General features: G+C 40.3%; 2 protein-coding genes across 3 annotated transcripts; both read right to left on the reverse strand.

Annotated features, from left to right (window-relative positions):
• Positions 1–461: 461 nt before the first annotated feature.
• tnip2 (TNFAIP3 interacting protein 2) lies at positions 462–4,688 on the reverse strand. Of its 2 annotated transcripts, none has more exons than XM_031302344.2 (6): positions 4,012–4,688; positions 3,074–3,379; positions 2,803–2,892; positions 2,317–2,580; positions 2,046–2,162; positions 462–1,567 (listed from the first exon to the last, which is right to left on the reverse strand). In XM_031302344.2, the coding sequence occupies exons 1-6, from the start codon at positions 4,327–4,329 to the stop codon at positions 1,280–1,282; spliced, it is 1,383 nt and encodes a 460-aa protein (XP_031158204.1). In that variant the 5' UTR covers positions 4,330–4,688; the 3' UTR covers positions 462–1,279. The 2 variants fall into 2 exon arrangements, with proteins under 2 accessions (XP_031158204.1, XP_031158203.1); XM_031302343.2 differs by having other exon boundaries at positions 462–1,570; positions 4,012–4,684.
• A 5,772-nt stretch (positions 4,689–10,460) lies between these two features.
• sfrp2 (secreted frizzled-related protein 2) lies at positions 10,461–12,654 on the reverse strand. Its single transcript, XM_031302351.2, has 3 exons — positions 11,720–12,654; positions 11,392–11,472; positions 10,461–11,080 (listed from the first exon to the last, which is right to left on the reverse strand). The coding sequence occupies exons 1-3, from the start codon at positions 12,219–12,221 to the stop codon at positions 10,776–10,778; spliced, it is 888 nt and encodes a 295-aa protein (XP_031158211.1). The 5' UTR covers positions 12,222–12,654; the 3' UTR covers positions 10,461–10,775.
• Between the last annotated feature and the right edge of the window lie 2,597 nt (positions 12,655–15,251).

Raw genomic sequence — 15,251 nt, forward strand, 5'->3', positions numbered from 1 at the left:
CTACACTAAACCCATGACAACTGATTAATCAAACAGCACTATAGGCCCGTTGTGTCAAAATGATACTTCACAGCGACTGACTACAGTTGTTGAGGGTTCTTGGATGTAACTTGAGCTACAGTCTCTCTCTGGTCTTCTCATACCCCTGTAGTGTTTGCCATAGTCACATAACAGCTGGGAATATGACTGTGACAGTACAGCGTGCCCATTCAGGCAACACCGGGAAGGGGTTTTCCACCGTGCGCAAGCACATACACGTGACACAGATGGACACACACACACACACACACACAGACACTAAAAAGACATGCACACAGACTTCGATTAAGTAGTGCCAACATTTTCGTGGTTAGGCTATGATCTGTGGTTACAGCTCGAGGCTGCAGACTGTCTCAAGAATTAAAATACACCACGCGATAATGAAACATACTTAAAGCTATATAAATCACCATAAGATAAAGTGTGGGTAAACAGTCTTTTATTACAAAAATAATGTGCCAGCTCAAGAAAGACAGCACTAGATCTCCCAAAAATGAGCATATTATTGTCAGTTGGGATGCAATCTTTACATACACTGTTACAAAAAGTGGATCAAACATTTCTTTTCCAGTTGTAATGCGTTTTAAGATTTTGGATCCCAAAAAAAAAAAAAAAAAAAATATTTCATGGCTTTGGTGAAAAGGCAATAAAACATTGCACGAGAATGCTTTGCCTTTTCCTATTATTTATGCAAAGAGAATAAATATTAATATAATTGTTATATATTTTAAATCTGTTAATATATAATTTACAGGACAGAAATATGTAAAGTTCAATCAAAAACAAACTAATAGCACCAAAATAAGAAGCTTATGTGTCGTGAATCTCTTGCTCGTACGATTCAGTTATTAGCTAAATGTCAAGAAAGTGCAACAGGTTTTTAATTTGACACATTGAGGTATATGATATTCTATATATTGCATTGGCATCCACTTTCCCACCACAATAATCTCCTGCATTGCCACAGGAGAACACTACGAACCCGACGCTGGATATTTAACTATGCAGACTTCAGAAAAGCCTGATGAACTAATTTTCTTGCAACAGGGGAACTTTAGGTTGTACAGTTTTGCTTCACTATGTACAAACATCTCAAGTCAGTCGTTTCATTTGTAGTCAAGTCTTTCCGAATTGGAAACTCCACTCAGGTTATTTTCTGTCGTGTAGTGCTGCTCTTCAGTGTTCAGTTATTGTCAGCGAGAGATAACTTTGTCTCTTCCAAAAATGAGTGTTGTTCCGTTTATAGTTTGGCACACTCTTCACAATGGTTCAGGTACTCTGCGGCGTCTGCGTCGCTGAACGTGGCGAGGCACCGCGGGCACTGTAACTCCGACAGGCCTGGACATTGGTTCCACGCGGGGCTCGGTGTTGCCGCCGCCGCCGCCGCTGCAGCGGCCGGCTGTTGCTGCATCTCAGCAGTGGCCCTCAACAGAGGCTCTGAAGAGTCCTTATGTCGCCGCGAGGAGATCCTGTGTCCTATGTGCACACGGCACATGGGAACCACTTCTCTGTTCTCTCTGCTTGCTCCCTGCTGGAGACAGTTAGGTACATACACAGTTAGGATTGCACAAGCCAACACAAATGGGAATATATGCAAGTTAATGTGCCTAAAGATGCACTCACTAGGGCTGCCCGATATGAAGAAAACATCTAATTGCAATCATTTTTGACTGATATTGCTATATGATTCACGATATTGGAGGGAATGATAATTTTGTATCATTATTTTCCTTGAAAATATTAAACAAAATATATTTCAATGATTATAGTGCGATTCCTGCGAGGATCTGTACCAAACAAATCTGGTTTGATTTGTAGGCCGTGATGTGTCTGCAGCACCACAAGACTTCATTCAAAATGGTTTGACATATGTTTGCCAAATATTGCTCGCCCCCCCCCCTGCGATTTGGATATTGCAATAGTCTTTATAGCGATTTCGATACAATTGCAATTAATTGTGCAGCCCTAGCACTCACCCACTTTTGTTTAAAAAGCTGTAGTCTCACCTGTTTGTGTAGCTGCTGTTTTAACTGATGAACCTGCTCCTTCAGGTCTTGGATCCGGCCTTGTGCCCGCTCTCTGTCGGCACGCTCCGACTTAAAGTCGTCTGCGTAGATGAGGACCTGATTTAATGACAAGAAAGAAAAATCGGTTTAAAAACAAACAAACAAGCATCAGGTGCCTCAAGAGCTGCATGCAGTCAAATTCTACAACTGTAATCTCAGATTCAGCGTAGCAGAATACAGAGATGTACTGAGGCCACGATGTAGCACCGACCTGCTGTTCCAGAGTCTGGATGCGCTCTTGATCTTGCCTCCTCATCTCCTCCACTTCTCTCCTCGTTTGTGCACACTCGCTCATCTTCTCCTCGAGTAAGCCGTTGAGCCTGGAAATCTCCTGATGAAGCAAGCCGGCGCTTATAGAGCCAAGCCCAGGCATCAAGCCCGGCCCAGAGGTCTCCTTCAGCCTCTGGCATAAACCTCGGATATAGTCCTCCCTGCTGGAGTCATACTTCTGCCACTGGGAATTCAGACTTTGTACCTAAAAGCAGAGATTACGACAAAAAGGTTAGATCGCGCACCCTGTTCGGTATTTCAGCCTGATGTGGAATGTAAGCACATTATTGTTGAATTTAGGAGTCATTTTAATATCTTAAAAAAAAAAAAACACACCACCACCTTAATATCTTGTATAAATGTTTGACTTCAGGGAGAAATATGTCATTGACCACAACTTGTAAACTTGTTCTCCGTGTAGACTTACGTATGCCACACGCTGCTTTAGCTGTTGATTCTCCTCCTGAAGTTGACGGATTTGGGCGGTAACACCATTCATGTCGAAGGACTCTGTCATCTGTAGAAAATGGTGGATGAGAGGTTACAACAGGGCCCTAAAAACCCAAAGAAGTGCTCTTTTAAAAGGTCTAATATACACAAGTAAATAAAGGGCAACAGTCAGTCCCCAAAAAGTATTAAAAAACATATCCAACAGTCGAAAGACACACACACACACACACACACACACACACACCTACCTCATTGGACTTTTGCTGCTGAGCCACATCCTCCACTTCTCCTTCTCCCCCCTTCTTATCTTTCTCCATCCTGGCCAGCAGCTCCTGGCACACCTTCACCGTGGCACCCAGCTGGCTGCGCAGCTGGTCAGCCTCCTCCGCCAGGGATGTGCAGAGGACGGCTCGGGTGGCCTCGGACCGATCCCTCTCCTCCAGGGCCGAGCGCAGCCGGTGGATCTCCTGGTCCTTCTCGTGGTCCGGCTGACACCTGACGCTCTCCAACTCCAGCTCCTTTTCTCGGAGCTGCACAGTCAGCCTCTGGATCTCCTGGGAGCAAAGACAGGGAGATTACATTGCATGGCCATATCAGGTTTGTAATGTGCAATCTTTTGGCATATTTTAGGTTTTAAAATTTAGGCTACATACAAATACATGCAGAAATAAAAAGTGGTATTATTCTAATTATTGCTACCAGGGTTCAAAATTAGCACCATCTACTAGCTAAATGCTGGTAAAATATGCAAGTGCACTGGTAGATTTGCTTCACTCACCAGCCCAAAAAAAACAAACAATGGTCATCTATTGAGTGGCAGGTCAAATTTGAACATTTACTGGCCATTAGGCACGTGGACAAAAAAGTTCATTTTGAACCCCAATTGCTACCAATATTTGTTCTGTGTTTGATTTTCTTTCAATCATAGGTCTACTTGTATGCACACGCGCGCGCGCGCACACACACACACACACACACACACACACACACACACACACACACACACACCTGTCATAGGGTTTTTAAAAGTGTATTAGTTCTTGCCAAGACGTGTACCTACATGGAACAGACCTGTGCCACTGTACTAACTTTTCTCCAGCTAATTTTAGACTCCATTGTCTATAAACACTCATCTGCATGAAACAACATATAAGTTAGCTAAGCATTTTCAAAACTATTTTGTTACCTCGGTTTGTCGAGATGCCTTGAACTCCACATCGTTCCTTTTCTGTTTCAGTTTGCATATTTCTTTACACAAGCTCTCCAGCAAAGACTTGGACGGCCCGATGGCCACAGACTCGTTATCTCCCACATTCATGTAGATCCTCTCATATCTCCCCAGCCTCGCTTTCAAATCTGCGATGATGTTGTCCTTCACATAAATCTGTTTGTTCAGGAGGTCGATTTCCTGCCGCGTCTCATGATACAGGGTGTTCAGCGTGCTGCAACTCCGCAGTTTGTCTTTCAGCATGTCGTTATCAGAGTTTGTACTGACGTTATCCATAGTTGGCTTCGTAGATTTGACAGACAAGTATTTTAATAATCCAGCATTTGACGTCTCCGCTTCTAGCCCCGTGTCTTTCGAAATGGACCTCGAAGGTGTTGAGAATAATATCTCCGTACAGTCTTGGGGGATTTCCTAGGGAACTTCCCCGCGGAGTTTTTTGAGCTTTGTCAAACTGAGCCGCCCTGCCTGCTCTAAAATATTCACCGTCGACCGTCATTTGGGAGGTTAAAAGGGGTTTTATACAGCCTGCTGGGGCAAATGGTAATGAAAACAAAAGACACGAATTTTGAATACAAGCTACAGAAGTTTTAAGCTAGGTAACGTTATCACCGGAGGCGGATAAAAGAAATAGCGGTGGTGCCTTCATTGCAGTCGTATACTCGGACTCTCGAAGCGAGAGGTGCAATTTTTCAACGCACCCAAGTGCTTTTTGATTAGCAATAGCAACAAAGTTGCAAAATTGTAAAACAGCGAAACGTGTTCATATTAAGTTGTTCATGTATACGTTTACAAATTGGGCCACAGAGCCTGGGAGTGAAAGGGGGGAAACGTTCCTATCATGCATCTCATAAACAAAATTGTTTAATCCCACCCAAAGGTCATTGTAGTAGGCTACAACAGAAAGTGGCTTCAAATATCATATATAAGTATTAGCTAATATTTTGCATGGAATAACAAACAATAGGCCTGCTAATAGGCCAAAAGCATTACATTTTCCCAACGGTAGTTTACAGGGATTCCACGCAACACGCCCCCTAAACGTCACATCAGTGCATTTGTAGTGTCACAACAAATTCCCCATAATTAAGTTTTTGATTTTCCCAACAGTTATGAACCCATCATTATTGCAGTCGTTTCTCTTCTCTTCATTATGATGTCATTTAATATGTCTGTTCCAACAGTCTGAGTTGCGCAGTTACGGCCACACCAGTGAGTATGTAGCTGTCCAGACCAGACTGGCTGATTCATACAGCAGGATTTGACCCTTGTATGGCTCTTAATGATCCTGTGGGGCATTTCTGCTTTATGAAATTTTGGAAAATGCACTATATCCGTTACCGTAACTCCTAACTCCTTATCTACAATATACATTTTAGGAATTCGCCTATAGTGTCATTGTGCCATCATGGTACTAGTTTACCGTATAATTGTCTTAAAAGAATATTCCAACGATGTCATTCTGTATAGCGAGTATTCCAGAAGATTATGCTGGTAAAACAGGCAATACTCCAAGCATCTTCTCTGCGAGATGTTCAATTGACAGAATATGCCAATATTCAAATGCATTCAAAATTGTAAAATTAAATAGAATTTAAAAATGATAAATGTCACAGAGGATAATTAAAATGACTTGCTCAAAAAGACCAACATAACTCATTGTTTTTGATGACAGATGTATATACAGGGCACTCAAGTTTCTGAACCCATGCTAAAGTTGACTAAAAAGAGGGAAAAAAAAAAAAAAAAAAAAAAAAAATCTTTTGGAAATTGATCTAAATGCCTTAATTAAAAAAAATGGAGGAAAAATCCAACCTTTAAGGACACCAATTTTCTTTGTGAATGAATAATGTATCGTAAATAAATACATGTTCTTCCTTAAAATACAGGGGGCATAAGTAAGTACACCCCTATGTTAAATTCCCATAGAAGAAGGCAGATTTTTATTTTTAAAGGCCAGTTATTTCATGGATCCAGGATACTATGCATCCTGATAAAGTTCCCTTGGCCTTTGGAATTAAAATAGCCCCACATTACCCTTCACCATACCTAGAGATTGGCATGGGGTACTTTCCATAAAATCATCTCTGAATGCAAATCAAACTAGCTATTAGGCTAACTGAAATAAAACCATGCCAATCTCTAGGTATGGTGAAGGGTATGTGATGATGTGGGGGTATGGTGAAGGGTATGTGATGATGTGGGGCTATTTTAATTCCAAAGACCAAGGGAACTTTATCAGGATGCATAGTATCCTGGATCCATGAAATAACTGGCCTTTAAAAATAAAAATCTGCCTTCTTCTATGGGAATTTAACATAGGGGTGTACTTACTTATGCCCCCTGTATTTTAAGGAAGGACATTTATTTATTTACGATACATTATTCATTCACAAAGAAAATTGGTGTCCTTAAAGGTTGGATTTTTCCTCATTTTTTTAATTGAGGCATTAAGATCAATTTCCAAAAGATCATTTTTTGTATTCCTCTTTTTAGTCAACTTTAGCATGGGTTCATAAACTAAAGTAAAAGTGTCACTGTGGCACAGTGATGAAAGAAGTATTCAGATGATGTAGGCCTACTTAAAAGGTATATAACAAACATACTGTTACAAATAAAAAGGATGCCATTCACAATATGACTTAAGTTTAAAAGAAAAGTAGAAGTACTCATTTTGAACAATGTTCCGTCAGTGTTGGAATTGTCACATTTTTTTCTTTAGCAAAATGTTTGTTTTAGCTGGTCAAGGTGGAGCTAATTTGATCCATTTATATAGTGTTTGGTATCAAAAATGCAACATTTTGTAGTGATTGCATGTTTAGTATGTTAAATCCTTATTTGCTAAGTAACTAGTCAATATAGCTCTCGAACTGCAAAGAACAGAATTTATCTCCGAAAGGTTGTGTAGAAGTATAAAGTGGCAGAAATGGAGATACTCAAGTCAAAGCTTGAGTCTACTCAAGTAGGCTACAGTACTTGAGTAAATGTACATCCACTGTTAGGGATCAGGGCTGAAGCTGGGCTAGGCTTTGAATTCAGGATATATTTATTGATATGCACACCCCTTTGCAGTGGTATCACACACAATGCATAATAATTCATACACATATTGTTACACGAGCAGAACTCCATTCCCGTCATGGCTGGACCCTGGACAAACACTGCACTTCTAATCATCATCAAGTCAAATTGAAACAACAGTTTAGACTGTGGGTGTAGAGTTAAAGACCTTTAGACATTTATTTAAGGGGCCAGTCAGTTGGCCAGTGGGGAGTCCCACGTAGGTCTGAGTCAGTCACACATAATGCCACATGTGGCAGTCATGTGACAGCTGTCAGACTCACATGAATCAAGGTGTGAAGTGTATAAAAAACGTGGGAAGGTGTCACGGTGGGATTTTAAGAAAAGTTTTTTTTTTGGCTTCCAGTTACCATTCACTTTCTGTGCAATTCAGAAGCCAGCGAGGCGCCTCAATGTGGAGTCCCTTCTCCAGTAGATACTCTGAATACAGGTAGTCTGAATATTTGAGATGCCATCCTGACACTCCCGTTTTTCGGTTTCACATACAGTCACACCCTGATCATGCTGCTCCAATAAACTCAGCCAATGTGACACGTGTGATGACCCAGAGAGGCAGGAATGCCTGGAACTCACCACCACTGATTAAACCTTCTGGACGAGTGGCAAAAGACTCTACCCTCTGTGCTCAGTGGGTAATATATTTTTGACCTGTTGGTATAATGTTAGTCATCCAATCCAAATGTATTTATAAAGCACATTTAAAAAAAAAAAAATAAAATAAAAATTGATGATCCAGGTATTACAATACCTGGATGATAAACTAGCTGGACACATTTTACTGCATCACCTCCTAACACAGGTTGACGGGTAGACCTGTAAAATAGTTTGTTGTAGTCCTGACTACAATTAGTTGATTAACTCATTGACGTAAAAAATTAAATCAACACTTATGATAATCAATTTCTAAGTCAAAAGTAAAAAATGTTCGTTCCAGCTTCTCAAATGTGAGAATTTGCTGCATCTCTCATAATTTATATATCAGTGTATTGTTTTATTTATTTTTGAGCTTTGGAATGTTCGGTCACACAAAATTAGCGGTTTTACTTTAACTCGGGGAAACTGATGGGACATTTTACAAATTTCTTACATTTGATGCACCAAGAAATAAAATGTTTTCAAAAAAAGTCTTGAGTTTAATGTTTTCAAATTTGTCATTGTGTGAGGCTATAGGGTGCCTTTTTGGGATTAAGTCAAGGCAAATAAAGATATTATAATGGCACTTGTTCACAGGGTTCCCAAAAAAGAAGAAGTATAAAATACAGGCAGTAATAGCAGCATAAAAACACAAAAGAACAGAATCAAACCAATAACATAAAATAGCAAATACATAAATTGGATGATCTTGAAGAAAGGAGGTAAACGTTTCCATGGGCAAAAACAATAAGCGTGCCTTTTGGTATCTTTTCTCTCAGTAAAATTACATGTAGGAATATTGTTATTGTTCGTTATTGTACTGTTCACTTTGTGAACAGTACAATAACTTCTCACGGTTATCAAAGTAGTGAAAAACAAATGGGCATCAGGAACATAACATCATAACTGCCATGTGTCTCTCAGAAAGGTAAGGACAAAATATGTAGGCAAGCAGGAAAATCATTCAACATGTGGATGTAATTTAACTGGCACTATGCTTACAGACCAAGCTTTATTTAGCATTATAAGCCTATATGTTATGTGTATGTATATGTTGTGGTATATTGACATGCAGGAGTTTGTAAAATTGATGCTGAATCTTTGCTTGTAATAAACCTTTTTATAATCAAGAACAGTGTCGGTGGATTCCTCTTCATACAGCATCACAGCATTACTATTTAAGGCACCACAATGTCATTAGGAAAAAACTGTAAATAAAGTGTTGCAAAAACATCACCACCAAATGCCTCCAATTATCATGACCAGATTATACCATTCAATTTCACTAGATGGCGGTGTTACATTAATAATGGTTTGGCCTTAGAAATATTTTTTTTATTCCTCTTTTATTCGTGACTATATTATTTCCTGCCACACACAATAAAATGAGTAATTTCAAGATGTCGTTGGCAGCTTTTAAATCGCTGGACACTTTATAAAAGAATAAAAGGCAGTATTTGATATTTACACAGTAATACTTTCAAAAATAACTTTACATTGCACGCGCACACACACACACACACACACACACACACACACACACACACACACACACTTGATTATTTGCGCCTAACAAGTTACTGCTCATCAAATCAACACTACCAACCAAAACTCAGATATTCATCCTCTAATAATAATAATAATAATAATAATAATAATAATAATAATAATAATAATACCTAAAAACCAACTTGTGTCACTCAAACAGAATGAAGATGCAAACCAAAGCCCAACTTAAAAGTTTTAAATGAAATATGAAAGTCTGGAGTAGAAAAATATTGGTTTTCATCATACTGCGGTAAAAACGTATGCAGTGGCTCAAGTACAAAAATATTACTTAAGATTATTAAAATGTTGAACAGGAAGAGAATATAGCCAGCTATTTCTCATTTTTGCTTGAGAAAACAGTAGGAATACAAAAACACTAACTGTCTTTGAACATCACACTATGCACACAGGGATCACAGCTTCACTCAACATGCAACACACAATATCAATCAGTTAATCGTTTCTGTAGTACTATGAGAGCAAATGTGCTAAATACCTTATTTCGGAAGACTTAAATTCATACCAGAGCTCTTATTTTTATTTTTTTTAAATTTAACTTGAGTTACTTTAATCACTTAAGCAGCTAAGGCCTTTGACCCTTGTGATGTAATTTGTTCCTTCTAGGACTTTTGAATAATCCTAAACAAACAACTGCTGATGACTTAATCTTGTTTGAGGAATGCCCCATGACATTTTTTTTTCAGTTTAATTCGTAGGTTATAATCCCAGGAATACCAGAAGAGAAAAGAAAAAAGGTCTTAAACTCACACGCATCGCAAGATTTAACAGTAAGCCACATCTGCCAAGGATTGTTTTAGAGTCAAAGCTCTGCTAATTTTCACTCTAACCTTGTACTCAGTGATTCCTTTACACCTTGGACACCAGCTGAGTGCAATTAATGAGCTGACAACGACAGCTGCCCAGAGACACATCACTTTAATACTGGCCATTAGGGGGCACACACTACTCACTAAGTGCAAAATGAATTGGAGTCAATGAACATCACAAAATCTCACATTACTACAATTTAAAGGACTTGTCCCCCCCTATACTTACTTACTACTGTCTGTACTAGATATACATGTGTGCCCTGCTCAGAAGACATGGCCAACCTGTGTGATTTAGCCACTGAAAGATGAGTTTTTTTTTAAGAATAGTGTGGCCTTATTGACAAATTTGAGTGTATTGGGGCATATGTGTCACCCTTCACAACATGGAAATCTATGAGAATTATACTATAGAGTTTTTTCTTTTAAGATATTGGGCATTTATAACTACAAACCAATGTAAAATACAGGAAGTGGTGTGTTGTCTGAGGCCAAGGAGAAACAGGTGGAATCTAGAGAGGAATCTAGGAACTATAATCGCAACCTGTGTGACAACTGCAAAGGGATCATTGGAAAGAGCTCAACTAAACTTTTTCTTCAACAGTGACACATGCAGTTTTTGTTTCCTTTCCCTTCCTAGCACTGCAGCTTGCGAATGCTGCGGGAAATCCTCTTGAACTCTCGCTGTCCCTTCTGCCAGCGCTTCAGCGAGGTGATGACCAGATGGCCGTCCATCTTCTGGCCCATGACCAGGTAAGCAGCGTGGATGTCGTTCATCTCCTCACAGATGCACTGCAGGCCGTCCTTCAGCCACAGCTCCGTCTTCCTCAGCTCGCGCTCTGTCACGCCGTTCAGCTTGTAAATGGTCTTGCTCTTGTTCTCCGGCACGATCTTGGTGTCACCGTTGATGTAGGAGATCTCCTTCACTTTGATCTTCAGAGCTTGGTACAGACAGGAGAGAAAATAAGGGATTTGTTTTCACAAAAACTATATAGAGATCATCCTTTTGAGCCTCTTGAGAATGCTTATGTATTTCTATATGGTTTAGTACTAAAAATGCATGCAATAGGGGAGATAAAAAAGTGAGGAGGGAAATGGTCACAAAACACATTCTTTCTCTGCACCTTTGAGTGTAAGAAACACATTCAACAGTGAATTCAACTTGGGGCCCCTGATCTTCACTTTGGGAACTATTGCTCTAATAATAATAATAATAATAATAATAATAATAATAGTTGGCTGGACTACTTACCAAAGTCATTCTTACACAGGTTGTCAACTATTTCGTTGTCATTTTCATCTGTTTCCTTGCAAGCATCGCACACTCTGGGCACTGAAAGAGAAATTAGATTAGGTAAAAAATGACACAATATGCTATAATTCTACAGAAAATGTGCAAAGTAGTAGCAGAGGGGACACACATATCCAGATGTGACCACAGTGGATTCTGGCGCAATAAATGGACAGATGATCTATTAATATGTATGCGCCACTAAGTAGATTTTGCATTTATATTTGGCCCTTCTCAATATTTGGGGATGGCAAATTTGCTTCTGAAATACAGTTCTACAAAGCCTTACCTTCTTTGGTGACTGGCACAACGCTGTCAATGCCTGCAGGCGGTATGCACAGGTCATTGTCGAGTGGGAAACGGTCGCAGTCCAACATCTTTGGCCAAGGGAAGCCAAACGCGGACATCACGGGCGCGCAGCCGTTCCTGACGCTCTCGCACAGAGATCTGCACGGCTGTATGGGCTCGTCCAAATCGTCCAGACAGACGGGAGCGAAAAGGGAGCACAGGAACTTTCTTGTGTCGGGGTGACATTGCTTCTGAACCAGCGGGATCCAAGACGAAGCTTGCTGCAGAACTTCATTCATGGTTTCGTGTCCGAGCAGGTTCGGGAGGCGCATCTCTGTGTACTCTATGTCGTGGCACAGGAGGAGGTTTGCAGGAATTGGCTTGCAGTTGTTCTTTTTGTAGAATAATTCATGCTGGCCGAAGTTGTACATTCCGTGGATAGCTTCCACCCAGGGTATTGTTATCAGCCACAACACTGACACTGTGGAAATAAAAGCCTTCATTTTGCATGCGCGTAAAAAAATTAAAAAAAACCCTGCAAGATATAAATGCGCAATCAGGGGTTGTTGAGCATCAGTCAGCGCGGATAGATTCTGTGTCAGTGGCCAGCTCCTACTGTAACAAGAGGTTTTCTACCAGGCTAGTCTGGGAGGAGTCTGCGTATGCTGTGCGTAAAGAACCTTCTCTCCATTCAGCACTTGGTTTCCTCATATCAGGTGAACTTTGTGGACAAATGTGTCCCTTCAGTCCAAAGGAAATCAAATACTCACTTGTTCCTCCTCTGGGTCTTACAGGTATTTTTGATTTCTAATTATAGCTCATAGTATTTTATCACCAGTCGTTTGCTTAACAATTTCCCCCTCTATTTCATCTCCTGCCATTCGTGGAAATCATAACAAAACGTGTCTGACAGGTTTTCCCTCATTACGCCCAAATCAACAGCAATATATCCCGAGTGACTTAACTAGCTGTTTGTTTTTTTTTTTGTTTTTTTTAGACCCATGCTGTAAAAAGTTTGGGAATGCTGTCAGTGGGTGCATTTAGCTCAGCTCAGTGGAGCGTTAATTTTCCATCATTAGGAGTTGAGTGGTGAAATCCTCCGGGCAGGTCTGCAGGTTCATACCACATGGTGATATATTGTTTGCCATGGTGTGAGAAGCAGACCTCCACTCGGCTCAGCACACCCAGGGGTGAAACCAAATCTGCCTGCTCCTTGCACTGCAGCTCTGGCTCCTATCCGCTCTCAGACCCCCTTGAGCTACAGTCTGGTCTGCAGACAGCCGTGTGGTTCTTCTCAGGCTTGACCCTCCTCTTGCTCTGCAATGAGTGAACACTTAAAATCTCTCGTGTGATCTTAGTTTTTGGAATTTCTAGCTAAAAGGGTAAATTCCCCCAAATTACAGAGACATATTTTCCCACTGACCCCTTTGTGGTTTCTAGATATTCAGATATTTTTGATTTGACTTATACCCAGATTTAAAGATATCTGCCACTGAGACTTCTGTAGCTGCCCCCCCAATACACCCAAATGCAATGGAGGTCAATTAAATACCATGTGTGGAGCTGAAGCCTCAGAAGCCTTGCATCGATGAGCATCAAACTACTCTAAAACTCATCTAGTGGTGGCTGGGTTGGCTCAGTGGGTAGAGCAGGCGCACATATACTGAGAGGCTTATGCCTCGACGCAGAGGTCCAGGGTTCGAGTCTGACATGTGACAATTTCCTGCATGTCTTCCCCCTTCTCTCTCTCTCTCACCTAGCTGTCCTATCCATTAAAGGCAGAAAAGCCCCAAAAAGAATCTTAAAAAAAATTCATCTAGTGTGCAAAGTACCACATGTTGATCACTGTGTCACAATCCAGTCTCTCAGAAGAACCTCCTCATCAGCTCATTCAATCATTCAAAAAGCTCATGAGTCACTTGTTTTAAGTAGTAGGGAAAAGTATTTGAATAGAAAACACAGTTGTAGTATATTTTCTCTGAATTTAACCTGTCATTAAAGTTTATAGCTCTAGGTGTGCCAATTTCCTTTTTAGCAGAACTGAACAAAGACGATATTTTGGAAAGAGGTGCCACTTCTTTTTTCTTTCTGTACGAAAACAAGCCCGAACGAATGAAAAAAAAAACCCTGATTTTGTGAACGTGGCATGTGTAAATATGTTTTATGAATAAAGTGCTCCACCCTTAAATGAGGCGTTTGTTTTGCTACTGTAGATACAGTGTTTCCCGACTTGCTTTCCTTAACAAAGGAGTCTGAATTAAATTAGATGCATCACCCTGACTCATGAATCCACCTTATTGTCTCATGACATTTATCGTAAATATATATATTGCTCACTTCCAGAAACTGGTTACTGTACATGAGAGCAAAGCTATATAACTACTACCTGTAGCCTGCTACAGGTGCAGGCTACAGCGATACTTCTTTACAGTAAGACTTTTAATACGCTTTCTAACTTTCTTTTTATTTAACGGGGCAGTTAACACAAATTACAAAAAAATAAACATGTTTTTGTCACTTACCTGTAGTTGTATCTAGCCATGCGGAAAGTTTTGTCTTTATTTGTAAGATGTCATGAGATATAGGTCTCTGAAATTTCTGCTACCACCACGGTAGAGGATTAAGTTGGAGGTGAATAGAATTTAATATGTGATGCTCAAAGCTTTGAAAAATGAAATTGAAAAAGTTCTCAACATCTCTGTCTAGAAACAGTGTTGTTGTTACTGTTGGGTGATCCACAGAGCATGCTATGAACACTTTCCACTGGGACTGTTTCTTTAGGAAAAAGGGGTTTCAATTAAAACTGTCCACAGCGATGTTTGCTCTGTTTTTGGTCTCCACCAACTCCTGACGGAAATATCTGCTGTCTGTCTGTTTGGTGCTGAGCAGTATAGTGCGCAGTGTTTTTTTTTTAGGGCTTTTTCACTGAAAGCAACTGAGAACGAGGCTATGAGAGCGGTGAGAGTGAACCATAACAGTAGAGTTGCGGGAACTGAAGAGTTGGCTTATAATTTGTGTGGACTTATCACTATGTGTGACACCTTTCACATTACACACAGGGATTAGGTCCTGTGTTATTATATCATTAAAAAAATACAGGTTATAATTCCTTTAAAAGAGAAAAAATGTCTTCCAAGCCTATCAGGATTGAGCTGGCATTCAGAGAGAAAACAAGGGGCTGCATTGGTGGGGGGTGCATGTTGCTCCAGGTACCAGCGAGACATGAAATACGATCCAGGAAGTTTTAGTAACAGATCCATGCATTTGATTAGCCACCACATCGCCTTGCTGGATGATGTCATGTTGCCAGACGACCCTGCATTTTAAAAAAAAATGTTTTTTTTGCCGTAGCCTTCTGCGTTGGCACCCCTGCTGCAGCACCAGACCAGACTCATTCAAATGAATGAGAGGGTTGTGTTATTTTAATGTAGAGCCAAAGTTGGTCTGAAGAGCAGGGACCTAACTTGTCTGTGTCAAAGGTTTAACCTGTTTTTATAGGGCAGCTCTCCCCCTCGTATCCCCTCTCCTTCAAA

This window comes from Sander lucioperca, chromosome 4, assembly GCF_008315115.2.
Source record: "Sander lucioperca isolate FBNREF2018 chromosome 4, SLUC_FBN_1.2, whole genome shotgun sequence".
NCBI classification, from domain to species: domain Eukaryota; kingdom Metazoa; phylum Chordata; class Actinopteri; order Perciformes; family Percidae; genus Sander; species Sander lucioperca.

What these genes read in the sequence shown, in the direction of transcription:
- tnip2 (XM_031302343.2), bottom strand. Translation starts at nt 4,329, where the DNA reads ATGGATAACGTCAGTACAAACTCTGATAACGACATGCTGAAAGACAAA. An exon ending in TCCAGACTCTGGAACAGCAG is followed by an intron (nt 2,163 to 2,316) that starts GTCGGTGCTACA and finishes TCATTAAATCAG; the next exon opens with GTCCTCATCTACGCAGACGA. An exon ending in AACAGCAGCTACACAAACAG is followed by an intron (nt 1,571 to 2,045) that starts GTGAGACTACAG and finishes AACTGTCTCCAG; the next exon opens with CAGGGAGCAAGCAGAGAGAA.
- sfrp2 (XM_031302351.2), bottom strand. Translation starts at nt 12,221, where the DNA reads ATGAAGGCTTTTATTTCCACAGTGTCAGTGTTGTGGCTGATAACAATA. An exon ending in TGTGCCAGTCACCAAAGAAG is followed by an intron (nt 11,473 to 11,719) that starts GTAAGGCTTTGT and finishes TTTCTCTTTCAG; the next exon opens with TGCCCAGAGTGTGCGATGCT. An exon ending in CCTGTGTAAGAATGACTTTG is followed by an intron (nt 11,081 to 11,391) that starts GTAAGTAGTCCA and finishes GTCTGTACCAAG; the next exon opens with CTCTGAAGATCAAAGTGAAG.